Source organism: Myxocyprinus asiaticus, chromosome 44, assembly GCF_019703515.2.
Source record: "Myxocyprinus asiaticus isolate MX2 ecotype Aquarium Trade chromosome 44, UBuf_Myxa_2, whole genome shotgun sequence".
Lineage (NCBI taxonomy): Eukaryota > Metazoa > Chordata > Actinopteri > Cypriniformes > Catostomidae > Myxocyprinus > Myxocyprinus asiaticus.
In genome coordinates, this window is record NC_059387.1 from 8,831,770 (window position 1) to 8,855,523 (window position 23,754).

General features: G+C 37.2%; 1 protein-coding gene across 1 annotated transcript in view; it reads left to right on the top strand.

Annotated features, from left to right (window-relative positions):
- The window catches only part of adarb2 (adenosine deaminase RNA specific B2 (inactive)), a 270,658-nt gene that overhangs the window by 233,543 nt on the left and 13,361 nt on the right, over nt 1–23,754 (top strand). Inside the window, exons 4-7 of the mRNA XM_051687556.1 lie at nt 6,108–6,222; nt 18,698–18,866; nt 21,948–22,099; nt 22,306–22,474. Of these exons, the coding sequence (XP_051543516.1) occupies nt 6,108–6,222; nt 18,698–18,866; nt 21,948–22,099; nt 22,306–22,474 (605 nt within the window). The remainder of the gene's footprint in view (nt 1–6,107; nt 6,223–18,697; nt 18,867–21,947; nt 22,100–22,305; nt 22,475–23,754) is intronic.

Genomic DNA, 23,754 nt, shown 5'->3' on the forward strand with positions numbered 1-23,754 from the left:
ATTAGTGGTTTATTAAGACAAGCATTATTATTAATTTTGGTCTTACTTATGGTTTGGAATTTGAACAAACCCATTAACCCATATAATAAACTTGACTAACTGATATTTTGTGCTGTATTTTGTGGGTTGGAAGGGGTCTGCAAAGCCATTGACAGGGAAAATATAAAATGGCACTCCATGTCAAAAAGGTTGCCGAACACTGCGCTACACCTTAGTGACTATATAGCCTTGTGGTAAAACCACTTAGATCACCTTAGCAAATGCATAGCAATGCCTGGCAACCACCAACAACACCATAGAAAACAAAGCAACAGGCTACAATCCACTCAAAACACTTTAGCAGACGCATAACAATGGCCTGGCAACCACCCACTTCAATCTAGCAAGAAACATGCTAAAAAACACTCAGAACACCTTAACAACCACATACAGTAGCAACGCCCTGGCTACCACCCACAGTACAAATGCATAGATATTTACTAAAACCTTACAGAACAACTTTGCAATATTATAGCAACACCTGGCAACCATCCTGAAAACCAGAGCAACTACATAGCAACACACTAAACACCACTTAGAACCCCTTAGCAACCGCATATGACAACCATCCAGAATACTCTAGCAACCACATAGTAACACTACATCCATTCAGAACACATTAGCAACCACATTTTAACACCCTGACAAGTATTCAGTATACTCTAGCAACCACATAGCAATACACAGTAAACCACTCAGAACACCTTAGCAACCATATAGCAACACATTCAAAACCACTCAAAACACCTTGGCAACTACATAGCCATGCCCTGACAACAACCCACAACAACCTGTATTGTGGCAGTGAGATTTGCACTGGCAAGCATCACTTACAATGTTTTTTTAAATTTTGTTCTAATTCTAGTAATCCCTAATTCTCACTAGAGTATAAAGTTTTATCATGAAGGCACATCTCAGCAAAGTAAGGAATGGGTACTATCACTGAATACGGGCGTCAGTCCAACGATATCCCATGCCTCTCTCTTTGAAGTGTGGAAATGTTTGCCGTCCCTCTTAATCCTTTTAATGTCACCAATAAAAAATATTTAATTAAGGTGACTTTGTGCTTAGTGTTTAATTACCACTGAGAGGCATTTAAAAATGTATGTGCTGCTGGCTTGGCATGCTTAGACTAAAGTGCTTGTCTTTGACTGCTAGCTAAAGAGTTGGACATTGTTTAGAATGGAAAAAAAAAAAAAAAAAACATACGTCGATGGTAATTTTAGATTAAATGGCACTCTTCGGGGATCTTAAGGGTTTTGTTGTTCATCTTAGCTAAATACAACGGTAAGTCAGTATAGCAAGATACATTAGTATTCTAGTATAGCTATCTTATTGCAAGCTTTTTCTACAGTTTACAAGATCATTTAGTTCATGCTAACAATGTTCTGGGTTGATACAATGAGTTCTTTTGTAGAAGAGCTAATTGTTGGATTTGCCAAAATTTACCAGTAAATTGACATCAAATCTATGTAAGATACAAGTTTTGTTTGAGGCACTTAGTAACAAGTAAAGTAGATATCCATGAGTAGAACTGTGTATTTTTTAATGTCTGTTAAAATATTCACTACTTTTAGTAATTGAACATGAATGATATTTCAAATCTTGCGGCTTGTTGAGCATCTTAGCATCTGCATAGCAATGCCATGGCAAGCACCCACAACACTGTAGTAAATACATAGCAAATTGCTAAAATCCACTTAGAACACATTCGCAACCACATAGCAACGCCCTGGCAACCACCCACAACACTGTAGTTCATACATAGCAACATGCTAAAATCAACTCAGCACACCTTAGCAACTGTGTACAGTATCAACTCCCAGAAAACCCTAGAAACCATCAAGGAAACCCCAGCAACAACATAGCAAAAATGAAAAAAAAAAAACACCCTAGCAACCACCTAGCAATTCCCTAGCAACCTTCCAGAGCACCCTAGCAACTGCGATGAAACATGTTAAAAACAAGCAGTAAACCTTAGCAACTGCATAGCAACACCCTGCAAATAACAATAATACCATTGTAAATACATAGCAACCTGCTAAAATCCACTCACAACACCTTAGAAACCATCTAGCAATGCCTTAGCAACCCGCCAAGACAGGGACGGATTAACCACTGGGCCGATTGGGCCATTGCCCAGGGGCCTCTAAACCCAAAGGGCCCGTGCTCTAAATCATTTATTTATTTATTTATTTTGAGAGATTTATTATAAATCCACGTAAATGTAAGCCTTATGTGAAATCCCATTTGTTAGGCTGAATGCATGCTGGATTACAGCAGCACGAGCACAGACACTCGAGTGTGCGTTCAAGGAATCTGCGTCTCACAGGTGCAGCGCGTTTATTTGAAGGACTACAGAGAAATGCATCTGATTTACAAAACTCTTCCAAACACAAAGATAAGGTGCAGTGTACCCTGGCTGTGTACAAAGCTGATGGTTTAAATTCATGTAAGTGACAGAATTCATGTCTAACAGCATTGAGGACTTTAAAATGTTTAAGTCCTGCATGCATTTAATGTTTAATGATAAAGTGAAAGTGCCTTAATACCCTAAATATGTTCACGGTAACCCTTTGTAATAGGCTATTTGGTTAACCACGAGAGTTCACGAACAGTTATTGTGTTATTTGTCGGGAGTTGGGAATAAAGAACGTTTATTGCCATGGACGCGTCAAACACAATCTCAGATAGCAGGGAATATAGGGCACAGTGAGCTATGAGCCTAAATAGCACAATACATAGATCTTCAAATGATAAATTCACATTAAAGTTGAACAATAATAATCTCTGTCACTGCCTGCAACATAGTAGACCTACTCTTAATCAGTGGAAAAAGTGTAATCAAATGCATCGGTCCTGCTCGGTACGCTGAAAAAAGTGAGTTGTGGCACAACTATCAAAGACGTTTGTCCAGTGTGTGTTTACATAGCCTAGAAAAACTGCGCAGATGCATGTGTGAACAGCCCGTAACTCGCCCTATAGCATTTGAATGCTGAAATCCACTCAGGACACCTTAGAAACCACCCAGCAATTCCTTAGTAACCACATAAAACACTTTCACAATGACCTAGCAATCCCCTAGCAACCTCCCAGAGTGCTTTAGCAACTGCATAGCAACATGTAAAAAACAATCAGAATACTTTAGCAACTGCATAGCAATGCTCTGGCAACACCCACAACATCTTAGTAAATACATAGCAATATAACAAAATCCACTCAGAACACCTCAGCAACCACCCAGCAATGTCCTAACAACCACCCAAAACTCCTTAGTAACCATCTAGCAATGCCCTAGTAACCGCATAGCAACATGTTAAAAACAATCTGAGCACCTTAGCAACTGCATAGCAACACCCTGGCAAAATCCACAACATGGTAGTAAATAGCAATGTGGTAAAATCCACTCAGAACACCTTAGCAACCACCCAAAACACCCTAGAAACCAACTGGAAATGCCCTAGCAACCTTCCAGAGCACCCTAATAACCACATAGCAACATGTTAAAGACAATTAGAACACCTTAGCAACTACATAGCAATGCCCTGGCAACACCCACAACACTGTAGTAAATACTTAGCAATATGATAAAATCCATTCATTAAATAAAACTCAACAGCCACCCAGCAATGTCTTAGCAACCACTCAAAACACCTTAACAACCACGAGCAATGCACTAGCAACATCCCGGAGTGCCCCAACAACTGCATAGCAACATGTTAAAAATTATCAAAACACTTTAGCAAGCACCCAAAACACCCTAGCAACTACCTAGCAACACCCTGTCAACCTTCCAGAGCACCCTAGCAACCACATAGCAACATGATAAAATCAGTCAGAATACCTAAGCAACTGCATAGCAACGCCCTGGCAGCTACCCACAACACCGTAGTGCATACATAGTAACATGCTAAAATGCATAGCAAAATGCTAAAAACAATCAGAACACCTTTGCAACTGCATAGCAATGCCCTGGTAACTACCCACAAAACCGTAGTACAACATAGCAACATGCTATGTTCCTATGAAACAAAATCACCTCAGAACACCCTAACAACCACATAGAAATACCTTAGCAACCTCCCTAAGCACCATAGCAACCCCAGAGCAACATATGAAAAACAATCAGAACACCCTAGCAACTACATACAACACATAAAAAAAATACAAAATCAGAACACCTCAGCAACTGCATAGCAACACCCTGGCAACACCCACAACATCCTTGTAAATACATACAGTAGCAACAAGCTAAAATCCAGTCAGAGCACCTTAGCAATTGCATAGAACTGTAGATTATTTTATCGATCTCATGTCTTGGTTTTACAATCCCTGTCTTGCATTTTTGTTGTATTTATGATACAGCTGTCTATACATTATTTTTGTATATTTTCAGTCTATCCATACAAAATATGTACACTTTACATCAAATAACTTTGAATACTAATGAAATCACATACTGTATTTTTGTACTTTCAAGAATCTTTTGTATTAAATGTCATTCAGAAGTCTGCCGGGTCCACAGACAGCCACAGCCCTGTTGCGTTTCGACTGTTCTCCGATCAGTTCATCAGCTAGCACATGCTGTGAACAACCTCAGTTAAGAAATGTGCATCTGTTTTTGCTCTCTGAGCAATTTTCCCCCACTTTATTCCACTAGCCGTCCACATGACCCCTTAGAAATGATAATTATGATCTGTCACAGTGTGTGTACTGTATGAATATGTGTTTGCCTCCTTAAGCCACTAACTGCAACAAAAACAGCAACATAACACTGTCATATGCGGTGTAAAAAATGCACTAGCACAGGTTTGAGAACAGCTGGCCAGCAGTACAGAGCAGGATGGGCTGAAGCCCGTCTGGTGAATGCAAACACAAAGTTCATGTTATTTTTCAGGCTGGCGGGTTTTGCAGCGGTCTGAGCTCAAAGCATTTGAGACAGCACCAAACTAATCACGCTGTTTCATTAGCACAAGTGTCTACGATAAATGCCTGACCATGAGCACAGCTGTGGTCTCTTCTCCATCCAATTACTCTATCAATGGGCGATGTTTTGACACAAATTAATTGGGTCACCGTGTAAGTGTAAAAAAAAAAAAAAAAGCCACGGGGAAAGTCATTGTGTGATTATGAAATAGCAAAACAATTTGCTTGGCTGCTATTTAAATATGCATGATTAGTGATTAAATATGCATGCTATGATTAACAAAAGGTGAAGATGTTTATTTAGTATAAATGACATAGCGGTAACACTTTATAATAAGTATACTTCATAACATTTAATAAGAAATTATTAAATAAATTGTATTTTTACATTTATTAATTTGAATAAACTTAAAATGTACTAAACATTTCAATCAATTATTTATGAATATTAACATACATTATTACAATATAGAACATACCTGTACACATTTTACTGTAAGGTTCTATTTTTTTTTTATTATATATATATATATATATATATATATATATATATATATATATAAAATGAGTTAATGCAATAGGTATCATAAACTAGCAACAAGCAACATTTTAGCAGTATTTGTTCATCTTGATTAATTAATTTATAATTAATTGTATGTTAATTTATAAAAAATACAATTGTTCAATCTGAATTTATGTCAGTTCATAATCCATTAACTTATATTACCATATACAACTTACATTTTAAACAGAGTTTTACAGCTTGACACCTTTCGTCCCCTTTGACTTTCATTGTAAGGAAAAGTGTGATCTTTATATTATATTTTTACATTGTTTGACATTTTGTATATATTATATAGACAAATAATATAATGGCAAGATCATTAATTAATGTACATTCCAATTTTAAATTCAGTAATGTAATGAAAATTTGGATTACGTTTGCATGTTTCAATAAAAATCGAATTTGAAGTGTATTAAGTTACAAATGTACACTTCTGTCATTAAACATTAGTAAACATGAAATAAAACAACGATTTGCGGTAATCTAATTATGAGTAGATTGACAATTAAATAGATCATTTGATTATTTAATACGGATACACAAAGCTACAAATTTACCAAGAACTTGTGTTTTGCAGGAGTTTGCCGATGCGATATTCCACCTGGTGCGAGAGAAATACACAGAGCTGTCCATCTGCTCCTCGCTGCTGCACGTGCGTCACAAAGGCCTGGCAGGCATCGTCATGACCAGAGGTAAGGCAGCGTTTCAATCGGCTTGTGAATTATTTAAACGGTTCAATATCGATAGAGAAAGCACCTCTGTGTATCTTGTGAGTGTGAAGCTTTGTATGAAATATTTAGAGCTTTATCATCTTTGAAAAAGAAATAGACAAAGCTGGACCTATATCGGAACTTAGTCAAACAGCAGTCCAAGAATGGACTAAGAGGATTCACATGAATAAAAGCCCTTTAGTTTTCCAAAATGTATGTTTCTGTTCCACTGAAAACCCTTACAATATTAAAGAGCACCTATTATGGTTTTTCAAATATTACCTTTCATGTAATGTGTTATATAGCTGTTTGTGAATGTAAAAAATCTGCGCAGTTTCAAAAATCAAAGTGCACGACAAATGGCGTTATTGACTCCCAAAAGAAGAACCGATTCTGAACACCTGAAATGAGTCGTTAGTAATTCCAGACTTACTTCCTGTACTAACCAACTTAATTTGGTAACAAAAAACCCGCCTCTGGTCTTCATTGGCTGCTCGCGAACAGCTTTGACCCGCCCTCAAACGCTACACTAAGCGGTAGACCAATCACAACAGACTGGGACATCTGACCAATCAGAGCAGAGTAGGCTCACTGAATGGAGGAGTTTAGAACTGGGAAAAGAAGGTAATGCTGCAATTTAAATTATGAGCAAATTAAAGTGTTTTTTGACCTTGGATGCATGTAAATCTATTGTATGAGACCTTTAAAACAAAATTAGGCACGTTTAAAAACCATAATAGGTGCTCTTTAATGAAAAGGCTTTAAAGAAGTAGTTCTGTCATCAATTACTCACCCACAAGTTGTTTAAAACCTGAATTACCTACTTCTGTGGAACACAAATGGAGAATGTTCACACTGCTCCATACAATGAAAGTGAATGGGGATGAACACTGTTGAGATCCAAAAATGTCAAAAAAGCACCATTAAAATATAATAAAGATTGTCCATATGATTATAGCACTATATTCCAAGTCTTCTGAAGCCATTCGATAGCACAAAATATAAGTCTGTTTTCACTGAAAATCTCCAAATCACTGAAAACCATAGCTCTCATGTTTCAATAGCATTTTCTTATATTGAAACAAAACCAATGCGGTTTGAAATTGTTGACATAAAACCTGACGCAATGAAAATTGATGCGCCATATATTGTTTGAATACAGGAAAACTTGAATGGTGTGTACAGCAGAAGAGAAGATTTTTGAAGCTATTGTATGGCTTCTTGTAATATAATGGACACGTCAAATGCACTATTTTATGGCCCATATTATGGTGCTTTTTCATCATTTTCTGAGCTTGACAGCTCCAGTCCCCATTTATGTTTGCATTGTATGGAAATGAGTAGCATTCATCAAAAGAAATTCCACAATTATATCTTCAAGAAACCTTATTATTTGCTAGGGCCGGCCCATCCTACAGGCGAAACAGGTGGCCGCCTAGGGCCCTGACTTGCCTAGGAGGACCCAGTGAAATAGCGAACACATGCAAAGTAAATGAACAAGTTATAAGTTTAAGAAACATTGATGACTTTAATTTTGAAATTTTCAGCAGTCCTATGGTTTCTATCATGCACACACTCAGGAGAGCATGCAACACGCTTGGACTTTAACATACGAAGTTGTGTTTATAGGCCCTATTTAAAATATGTCATTTTATTTATTATGATTTCTACATATACAATTGTTAATGTTAAAAATGGACAAGTATAAGTTAAAATGTGTTAATACAATATGAACTAACATGAACAAACAATAAACAATTGTATTTGTATAAACTGACATTAGCCAGGATTAATAAATGCTGGAAAATTGTATTATACTTTGTTAATGATACCTAATGTAAACACTGTTGTAAAATGTTACCCAGTAAAAATCATACTTGCAGTTTCCATGACCTCATATTAATTGAGACATTGGTTTATTTGTACGTCTATAAAAAAGTTGAACAAAATAAGGCGTTAAATGGTGACTTGTCACAGCATTTAAATGCACATATTCCCTTATGCATGCAAGTACATTTGAATCTAACATCTTCATGTTGGGGAAAAAAAAGCTATTGGAACACGTTATTTGGCATCTATTGAGCTATACAGTGTAGTGCTTCTTTTTTAGTGCTTTCTATTTAAAAAAATCTGCTCATCACATTTGCAGTGGTTCTAGGATGTTTTAAAGTTAGGACAATTTTCAGACCGGTGGGCCCCACAAAAATGATTTCACCTAGGGCCCCACAAACCCACGGGCCAGCCCTGATAGTTGCTAACATTTTTGCTATAGCTTCAATTTATTATTATGTCCCACCATGATGAAATAAGTCAGATCAGTTGCCGAGTAGTGGCAGGTTGATGTGACGTTTAAATGTGTGTTTAAAGGAGACAGCTGCAGCTTCAGGAGTCATTGCGGGATCAGTATCAAGTTTCTCTTTTGAAGACCACAGCTCATCAATTTAAACTTCAGTGAGATCTGACCTAATCCCTGTCCTCTCTCGCTCTTACTCTCGCTTTCTACTGCTCCATCTGCCTCACAGTAATTGCAGAGCTTGTTTCTTAAGACTGTTATCTTCAAAGATCCAGACATCGGTGCCCAAGAATTTGTGGCAGCTGAGCAGACACGCAAAATTGACAGAAACACTGGGGGTCCTGTTCGCTGCTCTTTGAGCATCTATTGAATCTTTTAGACTGGCACAGGCACTGGTGGAATATTAATGCAGGTCCAACTTTGAAACGCTGGACTTTCACAGGGGGAGTCATAACCTGAGCGAGAGTGCTCCTCACACGACTCTTATTGGATTATTTCATCCAGTAACACAAAAGAAACAGACTCCATTTGAATCTGTTGGTGTGAATAATCTTATTTCAACCTAGCGCATGCTGGGATATCGGGTTTTGAACATCAGATGCACAGCTGAAGGGGTGGTAGAGGGAGCCAAACAAATTTAGAGAATACATGATTGTATATAAAGCAATTCCAAAGTGGAAAGACAGATTTCCGTGGTAGAAAATGCATATTAAATTCAACCAGGGGTGTCTGAAAAGTTTTCTTCTGATGATTTCAGAAGTTTCATGTAATTAAAAGTGACATTGCAATGGTATTTTTATTCTTTGTATATTTTAGTTGGGATGGAATTTATTGTATTAATATCATTTATTCACACTGACATGAACAGCATTAACCTTGTGCGACCCAACGTCCTTCTGTGTGGACTGTGTGTTTTGTCTTCACAATCCCTACAAATAATTTCATTTCATTTAAACCAACTGATCTAAATTCAGGACACTCTGGACTGTCAGTAAAGGGTTAAACTTTTGACGCACCGAGTCATGTGTCAAAACAACATGGCGCCGATCACAGCGGAGTTTGTTTTGGGAGAAACGGCAACAAAACTACATCTGTTACGAAACCTCATTAAGTTTTTACATTGAAACCTGTTTGAGTCAAAAGATTAGAGTTTCTAGTTTCATCTGATATGCCATTTTGAAAATTTTAGCAATTTATCACGAAACGGCACGCTGTTAAACACAGTTACAACTGATGTGGACTAAAGAGCTATTTTTTCCCCTTAGAAATCCTATATTCACTGTCCATTATCACATTGAGAAAAAAAATTGCTTTCAGAGGCTTTATAAGGAGTGAGAATGAAAATAAGGTTAATTTCAAACTGCTCTGAGACCAGTGCAGACAGACAACACACTGGATGTTTAGCCATTCACTAAATAGGGAACAAGAGAGCATCCTATAGCTTTCCTATGCAGCCAAGTGCATTCACACCTAACATCCAACCAAAAGTTCAGTTTCATGCTGCAGATGATGTTTGGATCACTCAACATGGTTGGCAGACATGGGACAATGATAATCAGTACATAGATTCAGAATTTATAATACTACATTTTAATTTAACATGGTTGGCAGTGATTGGACGATGCTGGCCTTTACTTGTATCAGAATTAATTATGTTAATTTCAGATTGGTAAAATGCTTCAGCACAGGCTATATCACTTGTTTGGTTGACCGTGCAAGAGAGAACATTGAGATTTTGTTGCCAAAGTATATACACTGGCAGCCAAAAGTTTGGAATATGAAAAAAAAATGCAGAGTTTTATTTATTTATTTTTCAAATCTGTTGATATTACCCATTATTGCCGTAATTGTGATCCCATTAACAATAAACAGCATTAAATTATGGTGTTAACTTCTGCGTGAAAAGGAAAAGGATATTCAATAGAAATGAAATGTTGGGTTTGTCTTCAGGAATTCAAAACATCTCAGAGTATCCAAATGGTCATGTTTCTTTTTAAATGGTTTTTTTTTTTTTTTTTTTTTGCTATCATTGGTATAGCATTTATCACATTATTATGAAACTTCATTAAATTACTGCATTACCTATTGGCAAGATTATATATTACCCACAATAGTACTCTAAAAGAGTACTAAAATATGGCTATTGGTCAACATTATTTTCTTTTCCACAGCTTAGCCTATTTCGTAGTTAGTTACAGTATTACATTTTGATGAAACATTACGAAAACAAATATTTAGCTTCTTATGTATAATGTGTACCAATAAACTATGCAGAAAATGAACAGAAATGTGTATTAAAGGAATAGTTCACCCAAAAACTAACATTCTCTCATCATTTAATCACCCTCATGATATCCCAGAAGTGTATGACTTTCTTTCTTCTGCAGAACACAAATTAAGATTTTTAGAAGAATATCTCAGCTCTGGTGGTCCTCACAATGCAAGTGAATGGTGACTAAAACTTTGAAGCTCCAAAAAGCATATATATATATATATATATATATATATATATATATATATATATATATATATATATATATATATATATATATATATATATATATACACACTATTAATCTTCACTTTCAAACAGCCCTCCTAAGCACTCTTCTCTCCTTAGCATTCTTCTTCTTGTGTTTTTGGTGATTTATACTCACCATTATATTAGAATTTATAGTAAAAAAAAAAAACAGTACTTAATTATTGATCTGTTTCTCACCCACACCTATCATATCACTTCTGAAGACATTGCTTTAACCACTGGAGTCAAATTTATTACTTTTATGCTGCCTTTATGTGCTTTTTGGAGCTTCAAAGTTCTGGCCACCATTCACTTGCATTGTATGGACCCACAGAGCTAAAATATTACTTTACAAATCTTCATTTGTGTTCAGCAGAAGAAAGAAAGTCATACACATCTGGGATGGCATAAGGATGAGTAAATGATGAGAGAATTTTCCTTTTTTTGAACTATCCCTTTAAGAAAGTAAATAGGGTCAATTTTGATTTCATGTTGGCTTTTAAGCATTCTAAATAAATGTGTCATATTTGCGCAAACATAACCCCACTGCACTGCTCATGACTTCATCCGGTGGGAAATGATTCGGGAACACAATTTGTTAATGGTGATGATGTGCACCATTGTGACCTCATTTCATATTCAAACATTTTATCATGCAAGAGTGAGTTGTAAAGGATCAATTCATGAGCCTCTTGATGCCTAATGGGATGCAAATGACTTCTTAGACGATGACCTCGGCCATTTGATTTACCCCTGAAGGAAAACGGTTTAATGCAATTACAGCGGTTTTCAGAAATAATCGCTTTCTGCATTTTTTATTTTGCCAAAATACACTATGTTTGTGATTTCTAGCCAATCCAAGGTGGTCTATCCTAAACCACCCGAAGCAGTGGATGCATAAAAGCCCATCAAATAATTCCTTATGATTTGATGGCCTCATAAACGAGCTGATGAACTGCATTCTTCCCTTGTTGTGTGAAATAAAACTCATTTAGGAAAATGTGGGGGTAATGATGCTTATTAAGCTCATATCAGCATATGGGCTTCCCCTGACAGAGTGACCCATGCTCTGATTAATAGTGGCTTTGTTTGGAACAGCATACTACCATACTACGCAGTGTGCTCTCTACTTGAAACTTCTTTGTGTGAACTGTTTTTCTTGTTCTATCTTACTATAAAATAATTGTCACTTGGTTTAATATTTCATATTTTAATCCAGTAATATCCATATGTTCTACTTTGTATGAGAATTCATTCATTCAAGCATAGCTAAAGTATCCATATACTTTATACATTCAGTGGCCCTATATAAAGTATAAAGCATTACAACAATTATTAGAGTTTGACTTCTTTTGTACTTTTCTAAGGTATCTTTAAAAAGGAAACAATTCACTTTTCCTTTAGACGATAAACCCTTTATTGTTTGCTTTGCAGGCCTCCACCTGAGTTGTTCCTACAGTGCATGTTTTAATTTTCACTTGCCTTAGATACTTTCCCTGTCTTTTTCTATACATGGCAGTGTACTGCAGGGTACAGAGAGCAGCAGTGATGTTCACACAGCAGTGTTTGTCTTTGTACCCACCTCACTGGCACAACGTGCTCTCTTAGAGATCCTGATGATTATTGCTCTTCTAAAAGCAGGAGTGCCCACAGGCCATACCTCCCCCACATACCGAGAGACGAGCCTTTACAACAATTTCATGCCAATACTGGGAGAAATTACTACACTTTCACTTTCTTTCTCTCTGCCATCGCCAGATTGATCTAAACTATCATTAAATGGAACAGCTAGGAGATAACAGGGTTACTGGGGCTTTTAAGTGAGTTATTTTTTTCTTTCTTTTTTTTTTTTTTTTTTGCTAAGTGAAGTGTCGTTGCCGTAGGGGATTGTTGAATAAAAATGCCTGAACATAGAAACCTGGGTATGCTAGATCCCTGCTGTGCACTGCAATGGTGCATACTGGGATAGCTCAACTAGGGCAGGTTTTTCAACGTTTCAAACAACGTTTAACCCGACACAGCGTCGTAAAAACACAATGCTTATGACTAGAGACAAGATGCAACCAAAGTGAGATGCTCCAACAGCATCTGCCTGACGCATGAGTACATAGACCAACAATTAAAAAAAGGCAGAAGTTGGTCAATAATAGGGTTATGTTCAATGATATGGAAATAAAGCAAACAATATTTTGACTTTTAAAGCCACCTGTCTAAAAATGTATTGTATTGTCAAAATCAGTGCCAGCCCTGCCGCTTAATAGGGCTTAATATGCGGCTGCATAGGCCCCCCTAACACTGGTTCAGTATTGCCAAATAACTATTTGAAATAAGTGTGATATGACTGAAAGTTAATGCGGTGTTCTCATTGTGATCAAGGAGATCACTAAATGTTGGGTAGTGCAGAGAAAAGGCTGGACGGGCGCATGCATGCCTTTCCCGGTCTGGAATGCGTGGTTGGCGGCTTTTACCAGCAGCTCGGCATCTCACGGGCCGGCAGAAAGTGAGGATCATGGCGGCGACTTGGTTACCCTTTTGCTGGACCTGAAGAGACCGCTCTCTCTAAAGTCGCAATCGCATGTAAAGACAGCTAGGTACCATAATGTGACACATCAGGTGCGTTTCTTCCAGTTGCCAGCGATGCAGTTAAATTCTGTCACAATACTTATAGTACATAGATTATATTTATTATAGTTAGATTATATACTGTTTTAGTATACACTAGGGTGCAAATAGCATATGCCACTATTTACAGCAAGTGTAAATATCATCTACTGTAGCCTACCACACCTTAATTTGGTCATTTAATTAGTTCTTATTCATTTGCACAGAATTTCATTAAATATATTTATTAACTTGTGCATGTGATGTTTGTTTGTTAAAAAAATCTATATGTTATTTCTTTTTTGTACTTCCGAAGTAGATATCTTGTGCTGATAAACTACATTTGATAGTTCTGCATTTTTAAGCTTTATGCTTTTGAATAAATAGACTTATTTGCACAATTTAAACTTGTTTAGTTATTGATGTTGGGTGTGTTTGGATAGGAGTACTTGTAGGTATAGGGGCCCCATTTTGAAAATCTGCTTAGGGCCCCCAAAATGCTAGGGCTGGACCTACGCATTACAATTACTGATGCTGTTGAGTTTCAAAAATCATAAAAAAGCACCATGAAAATATCATAAAAGTATTCCATACAACTATATTCAAAGTCTTCTGAAGCCATATGATAGCTTTGTGTGAGAAGTTGACTGAAATTTAAGCTGTCTGCAAAAGCATTGAAATATGTTTTCAGACCAAAATATAACTCTCTAATATAGTCTCCTTATCGATCATGATTTCAAGCTCGATTACACCTCCTATAGTGCCATCTAATGCTCTGCACATGCATCAAGCACTAGGAAATGTAAACGAGCTTGATATCATGATTGTGCCTTGAGACTGCAATGCCAAGATGTACAGTGAAAAATTAGTTATTTTTTGGTCTGTTCTCACCCAAAACCAACTGGATTCTGAAGACATGGATTAAATCACTGAAGTCTTATGGATTACTTTTATGCTGACCTTATCTCCTTTTCGGACATTCAAAATTCAGGCCGAGTACGTACAGAGCAGAAATATTCTTCTAAAATTCTTCGTTTGTGTTCTGCATAAGAAAGTCATACACATCTTGGATGGCATGAGGGTGAGTAAATGATGAGAGAATTTTCATTTTTGGGTGAACTATTCCTTTAAAATATGAGGCATAAATATGGATCAGTGATGCCAAACATCATTGGTTTTTTACATATACCTCGTAACCAAATGCAACTTGGCAAGTTTGAATGTGCGCAATTGGGAATTAAGATTTGAGAGCTATGGCACAGGGCCAGATTTTCAGCAAATAACTTCAATTTTGGTCTGTTCCCCAAAAAATTAAATGTATGGCTTCAAAAGGCCTGGAATAAAGTGCACAAGTAGTATGATGCATTTACACTTCCTTTTTGTATGTTTTTTTTTTTTTTTTTTTTTTTTTTGGAGCCTCGTCAGCTCCAGTACCTATTCACTTTCATTGTATGGAAAAGAGCAGCAAGATCTTTGAGCAAAATATCTCATGATGTGTTTGATGAAAGAAAATTTTTTTATTTCCAAGAAAGAAAAAAAGTCTTACAAGACTGGAACGACATGCAGTATAGTAAACATTTCACAGTAGCTTAGTATGTCACAAAAACCTCAAATTTACAAGTATAAACAAAATGAGCTATATTGACAGCATCAAAATGAATTTACAGTCCCAGTCTCTGTCTCTCTCGTTTCATCTCTTTCTCCTTTTCACACGGCCTCTCCCCCTCTTGAATCTGTGTGCAGTGAAAGGTGGAAGAATGGATTTCAAAGGCTATGCCTTTAACTCCACCTCAATATTAGTTTTTATTATTGCCAGCTAGCCGTGCTGGTGGCGGCCGGGCCGTGGTGTGCAATTCCATCTGGTCCCCGACTGATAAAAGCTCATATGTTGCCTCTAGCCTGCAAGTCTGCGGGAGGCAGTGAACACTAAATTTCTGAAGTGATGGGGAGATTTTTATTTTTATTTTTTTCCAGCACACAGAGCTTTATGGTTAAGCATGCTGAGACATCCGGTCACACGCTTGAGATGTTCTCTGTTCAGAAATCTGTGCCGCAGCTGTGAGGGAGGTATAGTGGGCTATGGCAGGTGGAGATGCTTTTGTGCCAGGCTTGTGGGTTTTATCTTGCTGTAGCCGATAAAAATGTCAAAGAAAAGCTTTGTGTGCTGATGACCAGCAAGGCCACAGCAAGTTAGGAGTCACTCATCCTTGTGTTCAGAACATCAGCAAAAAGCAGCCTTTTACTTTACTGTGGAATACAGAAGACTTGTATCATATCTGTTTAGATTAAACCTTATTAAATCTTTTTTTTTTTTTTTTTTTTAAAGGGTTCATCTCTGCTGAATAAAAAATAAATAAAAAATACAGTGGCCGTAACAAAGCTCTGTACTCAAGGGGGTGATAGAGATACCTTAAAATGTCTGTTCCAATGAATTGGAATTGTGTTATTATTCAGATAGCTAGCTATAAACATTTTGACATTTAAGCTAACTTGCTTAGTAAGATCTTCAAACTGTTGCTCCACTATGACGGTAGTTTACCTGAAAGAGAGCACTGATCACACAAGAAGTCAGTTTACACTAATGTTCAACATAGTGCCCCTTGTGGCAATGCTGAATATGCAACGTGTTATTGTGTTGTGAGTAGTTGTCAGGCCAACCTGGTCTCATGGAATAATATTACTATAACTCAATTTTTGTAAAATAAGTTTCATTTGCCTCGTTCTACACATTGCAGCAGATTTCTGGTGAAATAAACACTAGAGAGGGATCAGCAACAATGGTTTTTCCACTGTCACACAAATCATGACTAAAATGGCACTTTAAACAGTTCATAAACACATATTGGGCTCTGTTTCTATCAGGAAGACTCGCAGACTCGAGTGAAATTTAAGATGACATTTATTTGATGAATATAAAAGAGAAATGTCATGTCTCTCTTCGGAATAAGCCCCGTCTGGCGGTCCGAAGAAGTTGTTCTCGGAATCGTCATATCCTGCCAGAGATAGGAGGCAGGGGCGAGGAGCCTACCCCTGTGCAGGAGGGGACTCAACTGGTGGTGGTGGAGTGGTGGAGGTTGCCGTGTTAGCACACTGAAACAGCAATGTGATAGATTGTGAGCAGACTTATAAAGTAATGGCTTACATGTGAGTTACCTAGCTAATGGTGCGATGATGTACAGCTGCTAGTCTTCCCGCTAGAACTAAGCTGCGCTTACATTACTTGCACAATTCTATCTTATATCTTAAAGGAATATTCCGGGTCCAATAAAAGTTATGCTCAATTGACAGCATTTGTGGCATAATGTTGATTACCACAAAAATTTATTTTGACTTGTTCCTCCTTTTCTTTAAAAAAATTAATAAAAAATAGAAGTTACAATGAGACTTACAATGGAAGTGAATGGAGCCCGTTTTTGGAGGGTTTAAAGGCAGAAATGTGAAGCTTATAATTTTATAAAAGCACTTGCATTAATTATTTTGTTAAAACTCATGTTTTATTTGAGCTGTAAAGTAGTTTAAATTGTAATTTTTACAGTTCTTTTAAGCTTTGTTGACATTACATCGTCATGGCAACAAAGCTGTAAAATTGACAATAACTTTACACAGAAAAGGTTAGTAAGAGATTTTATCATACTAAAATCATGTTTACATGCATATAGCTTATGTCTTGTGGCTAAAATACAGTGAGTATTTTAACATTCAAAAATTGGCCCCCATTCACTTCCATTGTAAGCCTCACTGTATCCCAGATTTTTGCTTTTTTTTTTTAAGAATAGGAGGGGCAAGTCAAAATAAATGTTTGTGGTAATCAATATTATGCAACTAATGCTGTCGATTGAGCTTAACTTGCATTGAACCCGGAATACTCCTTTAAAAACACTTTTACGACAATGCATGATTTGAAAGACGACATATATATATATATATATATATATATATATAAACAGTATACAGTATATACTGTATAAGATATTTTAATGCTTGCATTACATTACCAACTACATTTACAAGCTTATTCCAATGTGACTTTAGTTGCACAGTAGCAAAATTGATAGCGTTGGACTTGAAATGTGGTAAACTGCGGTAGAAGTCCAGCGAAGCAGCGAAGCCGAACGTGTCATAGAAGTGCCCCAAAATGATGCGGTTGCTTCAGCAATTGCACTTTCCATCTTGCATTTGCTCTTATGACACTATTGGTGAGGTTTTGTTGTAGGATTTAGGGTAGGGACATTGGTTTTGTTTATTTAATACTATTAAAGAAGATGAGGTTTTTTAGGTTAATGCTCTGTCATCTCACATTTGCTTTTTTGTGAAACTATTGGTTAGATTTCATTTGAAGGTTTAGGTTAGGAGATAGATTTTGTTCATTTAAAACTACAGAACATTAACCTTAAAAACTTTATCTTTTTGGAAGAACATTTCACTTGCTTTTAGCGCCCCTTAGTGGACATTTCAGCGTGAAACTGCAGCGATACCTATAATGAACCACTTAATTTTTTTTTTTTGCAAATGTTTTGCCAAAGTAACGTAATTTTCATGAGATCAGGCTGTATGAGACACATTTTACAATGCAGCGACACATGAAATCGAGCATGTGTAGCTAGAAGTTTATCGTTCACATAATTGTATTAATGATGTTTCGTTCAGGTACCATTCGACTCACTCAGTCATCTCCTTTGTGAATGATGCACAAAACATAATCCCCAATTTATGAATTTGTAAAAATGACTGAAGACCATACAGTTCAAATGGCATGAATTGCAAATGGAAATTGTGCTTTGGTGCACTGTTTAATGGCACAGACTTTTGAAGGTAACTCTATTGCCCCCTTGAATACTGAAATTTGTTACCGCCACAGTAATGCAAGAATATCAGACTGCACGCTGGCCAAGTGCTCACACTTGTGTATGCGAATTGCGTCAAGTATGGCCTTAGAATTAAACAGGCTGTTTTTGACTACTGTCCCTTTAAGATTCTCTATGTAAATTATCTCTGTTATGGTTGTCTAATAACTTTGCATATGCTTGCCAATTGTGTTTCAGGTCTGGATCTGAGACAGGCTCAAGTGGTGGCGCTATCGACCGGCACTAAATGCATTAATGGAGAGTATATGAGTGACCAGGGTCTGGTGGTAAACGACTGTCATGCAGAAATCACGACCCGACGAGCCCTACTGCGGTTCCTGTACTCTCAGCTAGAGTTACACCTCAGGTAATTACACAGTGTGTGTTGGCTTCATGGACTAAATTATGATAAATGCAAATATGCATAATAATATACATTAAGGTTCCCTAGAGCACAACAAAGAAATGTTCTGGGTTAGTTACACTGAGACCTAACCTGGTGCATTGTGTTAAGTGATGAGCAAAAGAACATTTTATGGGTCACATGTTTCTATTTCTATATGTGGCGTCATGATGGGTGGCGGCGCTCACACTGAAATCTCGTTGGCTCGAAGTACTGCTCCACAATTGTATATTAATCAACATGAGTGCTGGAGAACTAACTCACAAAGTAATCCACTACAAATTACTAATTACTTCTCTGAAATTGTAATCATATTACTGATTACTTCACTGGAAAAGCAATCACATTACTAATTACTTTTGAGTTACTTTGTAAAACTGATTTTTGCTCAACAAATTCAAAATAATGAATCTATATGTCTTCCTTGTTCATTGTTGCATGTAAGTCATCCACTCAGCACCATGTTTCTCCCTTACAATGACTTGTTATGGGGCCCTTCTGCTGTCACAGAAACACAGACATGCATATGCACATTATTCATGTTTTAAATATATTCTACATAAATAATATTATTTTAGAATATGCGCAACCCAAGGAACTTGTACTTAAAAGTAATTAGTAATTATTAGTCAATGACTGTAATTTGTTTAGAAGAATTTAAAATGAAATACTTTTTGAATTAGATTACAGTAACTAATTACTTTGTAATGGCATTACACCCAACACTGAACATTCTGATTGGCTGTGATTTTGTTGTGCACACCATTTTCAATTTCAATATGAACAGAGAATTTACATGTTGATGGACAATGAACAGTGTTTTATTTATTAACAGCATCTGTAGCATGTTGTCGATTACCACAGACAGTAATTTCAACTAGTTCCTCAATTAGTACAAACAAACAAATATCATGTTTAAAGTAATGCACCTGCAACGGAGGTCTATGGGGCCAGTGTTGTGGAGAGTTTTAAAAATAAAAAATGTCCTAAGCATTTTTGAACAGAAATTTGTTATTTGAGCTTTAAAGCTCATATAATTCCTGTAGTTTGTAGTTCCTCAATGAAAACAGTCCCTTTCCAGTGTAGCTGCTTGTATAATGCGAAGTTATTGCATTTACTGGCTTTGCGTAGTCATGACAGGAGTTGAAAGATTGGGTTTGCACAGACAAATTTAGGCCACATTCACATTAATATATTTTTATTTGAAAACACATTAATTTCGGGGCCTGGGTAGCTCAGTGGTAAAATACGCTGGCTACCACCCCTGGAGTTCGCTAGTTCGAATCCCAGGGCATGCTGAGTGACTCCAGCCAGGTCTCCTAAGCAACCAAATTGGCCCGGTTGCTAGGGAGGGTAGAGTCACATGGTGTAACCTCCTCGTGGTCGCTATAATGTGGTTCGTTCTAGGTGGGGTGCATGGTGAGTTGAGCATGGTTGACGTGGTGGGTGGCGTGAAGCCTCCACACACGCTACGTCTCCGTGGCAATGCGCTCAACAAGCCACGTGATAAGATGCGCGGGTTGACAGTCACAGACACGGAAGCAACTGGGATTCGTCCTCTGCCACCCAGACTGAGGCGAATCACTACGCGACCACGAGGACTTAGAGCGCATTGGGAATTGGGCATTCCAAATTGGGAGAAAAAGGGGAAAAATAAAAAAATAAAAAAGAAAGAAAACACATTCATTTCTATATGTTTACGCCTCTCATCTACACTAGAGCGCCATTTTCATCCACCAAAAACGTAACATTTAGAAAATTACCGCATACTTTGGAAAACGATAATTTTAGGAAACTCAAAACTGTTCAAAATGGATAAGTGTGGACGTGGCCTTAGTAAGTGATTTTATCACAGTAGTCTCATGTAAGAACATAGTCTTATATATAGCATAGAAACATGTAGGCTAATATATAAAGTGTTGTAGATATACTTTGATGTACAAAGATATACTTTGTGTGTTTTAACATTTACCCTGGTGCAATGTCTTTTGCCACATAGACTTCTATTGTAAGTGCAAGACTGTAATATATATATTACAGTCTGTATTTGCATATTTACAAACTGAGGGACAAGTCAAAATAATTTTCTGCAGTAATGGACAACACCGTCACAGATGCTATCGATAGATCTAAACTTGAATTACACATGGAACATTCCTTTAATGCTTTAAATAGTGCCATGGAATAAAACAACACAGTTATGGAGAGAAAATGTCTTAATTTCTTTACTCATTAAGAATTTGCATTATCATTTAGTATTTGAGACGGGTGTTGGGAGGTATCGGTGTGCAACAGTAAAGGCTCTAAATGTCTTTTTCGATGTAGCAAATTGGTCCATAGAAAACCCTTCTTTAATGTCATATTTGCATACTTGCCTTCCCAGAGTGCATTATCTGCCTCTAAATGGGTCTGTTTTGCTTGGTGCAGAGTCTATTTTGGAAGATAAGTCATTATGTTCATCAAATAAAATCCCACATCGGCCTTCAGCAACTTCCTCAATGGACATATCTAGAGCAACACAACTCCACCCTTGACATCACAGGTCATTTGCGTAATTAGCACTACTTTGGTGCCAATTAGAGATGAAGATGTTGTTGCATGTACTGTATTGCACCCCATATGCACTGGTCACCACGTGCACTGTGTTGAAATGTTTTTTGTAAGATGTCACAGTGTGGCTGTAGCAATAATTATGATAATGTGTAAAAGTGGGGTGGCTCTGCAAGTAACGGCGGGACACGGTGGTGTCCTCCCAACAACTGACATGCTACAGATCATCTGGGTTGAAGAATCACAGCTCGCTGTTTCTCAGTCATTTATTATCACCTTGTTCTGACAGAGTAATGATTTGAGAGTGTGTATGAGGGGAACGTGACAGTGAAGGAGCTAGCCTTGGTCGCGGCAAGGCCAATATTTGTCTCCTTTGTGTCTCAGGTCCATTATTAGCAGAGAATGTGAGTGGTAAACACTTTGGAGATGCGACCGTTTCTCATGTCTGCCCTCTCGTGTCTTTCTTCTCGCCCGGGGTCTGTGATCACTCTGAAGCAAGAGGAAAGAGGACTGGGAACAATCGATCTTCGTACGGCACAAAGACTCCTGTTTGAGACTGAAAGAGAACATCCACTTCCACATGTATATCAGCACATCGCCCTGCGGGGACGCCCGTGTGAACTCGCCCTATGAAATCACCTCTGATTGTAAGCATCTTTGTCTGTTTGATCAGTCTGTCTGACTTTCTTCCTTATTTTCTTTTCTCTTTAGCTGGGGTTGTTTTCCGCTACAATATGTATGTTAAACTACCACAGAGACCGAATGTCAAGTCATATACAGATATATGCAACTCATTGTCATGTGTTTTCGCCTATATCACTCTTTCACTCTGTGTATATTCATGTTTTCATAGTGCACAGCAACAGACACTTGGTGAAAAAGTTTCACAGTCACCTACGAACGAAGATTGAATCAGAGGAGGGAACGCTGCCCGTGAAGTCCACAGGTCCCGTTCAGACGTGGGATGGGGTTCTTCAGGGAGAACAGCTCATCACCATGTCTTGCACTGACAAGATTTCCAGGTGAGTCTCGCAGCCACTAAAAAGTCAGTCTTGAGCTCCGTACAAAGAATCAACAGTAATCATACAGGAGTCTCTTGACTCTTTCTAGAACCTTCTATTCTGAGGAGACATTATGTAAAAGGTCGTGATTAATCTCATAATTCTTTTTAGTTAATCGCAATGAATCGCAAATGTAAAAAATATGCTGAAATTTGACACTATGTATACTTCTTTTCCTGTCAAAATGCATGTATTTCCATCTTAGGAATGAAAACAAAACAATATGAAACAATATAATAATGTTAATGCTTATTAACATTTTCAAAACCAAGCTTTCCACAATATAATGGTAGAAATGCACTAAAATAGCACCAATTCAAGTAACATTACACGTTTCCCTAAGTCTTAAGTGGGAGGTTGACTAATTGAAAGAACTAGTCCCACAAAGGCTGCATTTTCATCGTAATGGGAATTAAATCTCTTAAACTCCACAATATTAATGAGCCGGTAGACTGTTGCTATCTGCTTTGCTACAGCAATCGTGAAGCCGCGTTCATGATTCGCGTCAGAACGTCAACGCAAGTGTCCAACGCCCCTTTGAACTCCACGCTTGCAGACATAAACATCTTATTCTGCATTTAGGTGATAGTTAAGACTTAACGTGCTTATGTGGTAATTAAAATGTGCCTTACATAGGTCCATCTAGGCTTGTTTTGTAAATCAAATAGTGTTAAGAGTTCCTTTTTCCATAATTTAATCACTGACAAGGAAGCACTGTTGTGTGTGTTTGTGGTGTGTCCGTCAGTGTAATGTTTCCGGGCAGACACATTACAAAGGTTATGCCCTCCAATCAAGTGTTTATACTGGTTAATGCTGAATAAACGTTAAATGTGTTAATCTTGATTAAGAAAAAGTAACTTTTCTAATGAATCGCATGTGTTAATGCGTTAACACCAACAGCACTAGTATAATCCTGGTGTCAGACTCTGACAGACAAAATGCTTTTAGTGTCATAAAATTGCTTACTGTGTAAAGGTATATCCGATATTACAACTTTGTTGCCATGAAGACATAATGCAGGTAGACCCTATAAGCACATTTGTTTTTAAAATAAATGAGGGATGAGTTTAAATTACTTTTTGTGGTTAGCAACATTATGCTACAAATGCTATCGATTGAGCTTAAAGGGATAGTTCACCCAAAATGTTTTATTCTCCCATCATTTACTCACCCTCATGATGTCCCAGATGTGTATGACTTTTTTTCTTCTACTGAACAAAAATTAAGATTTTTAGAAGAAT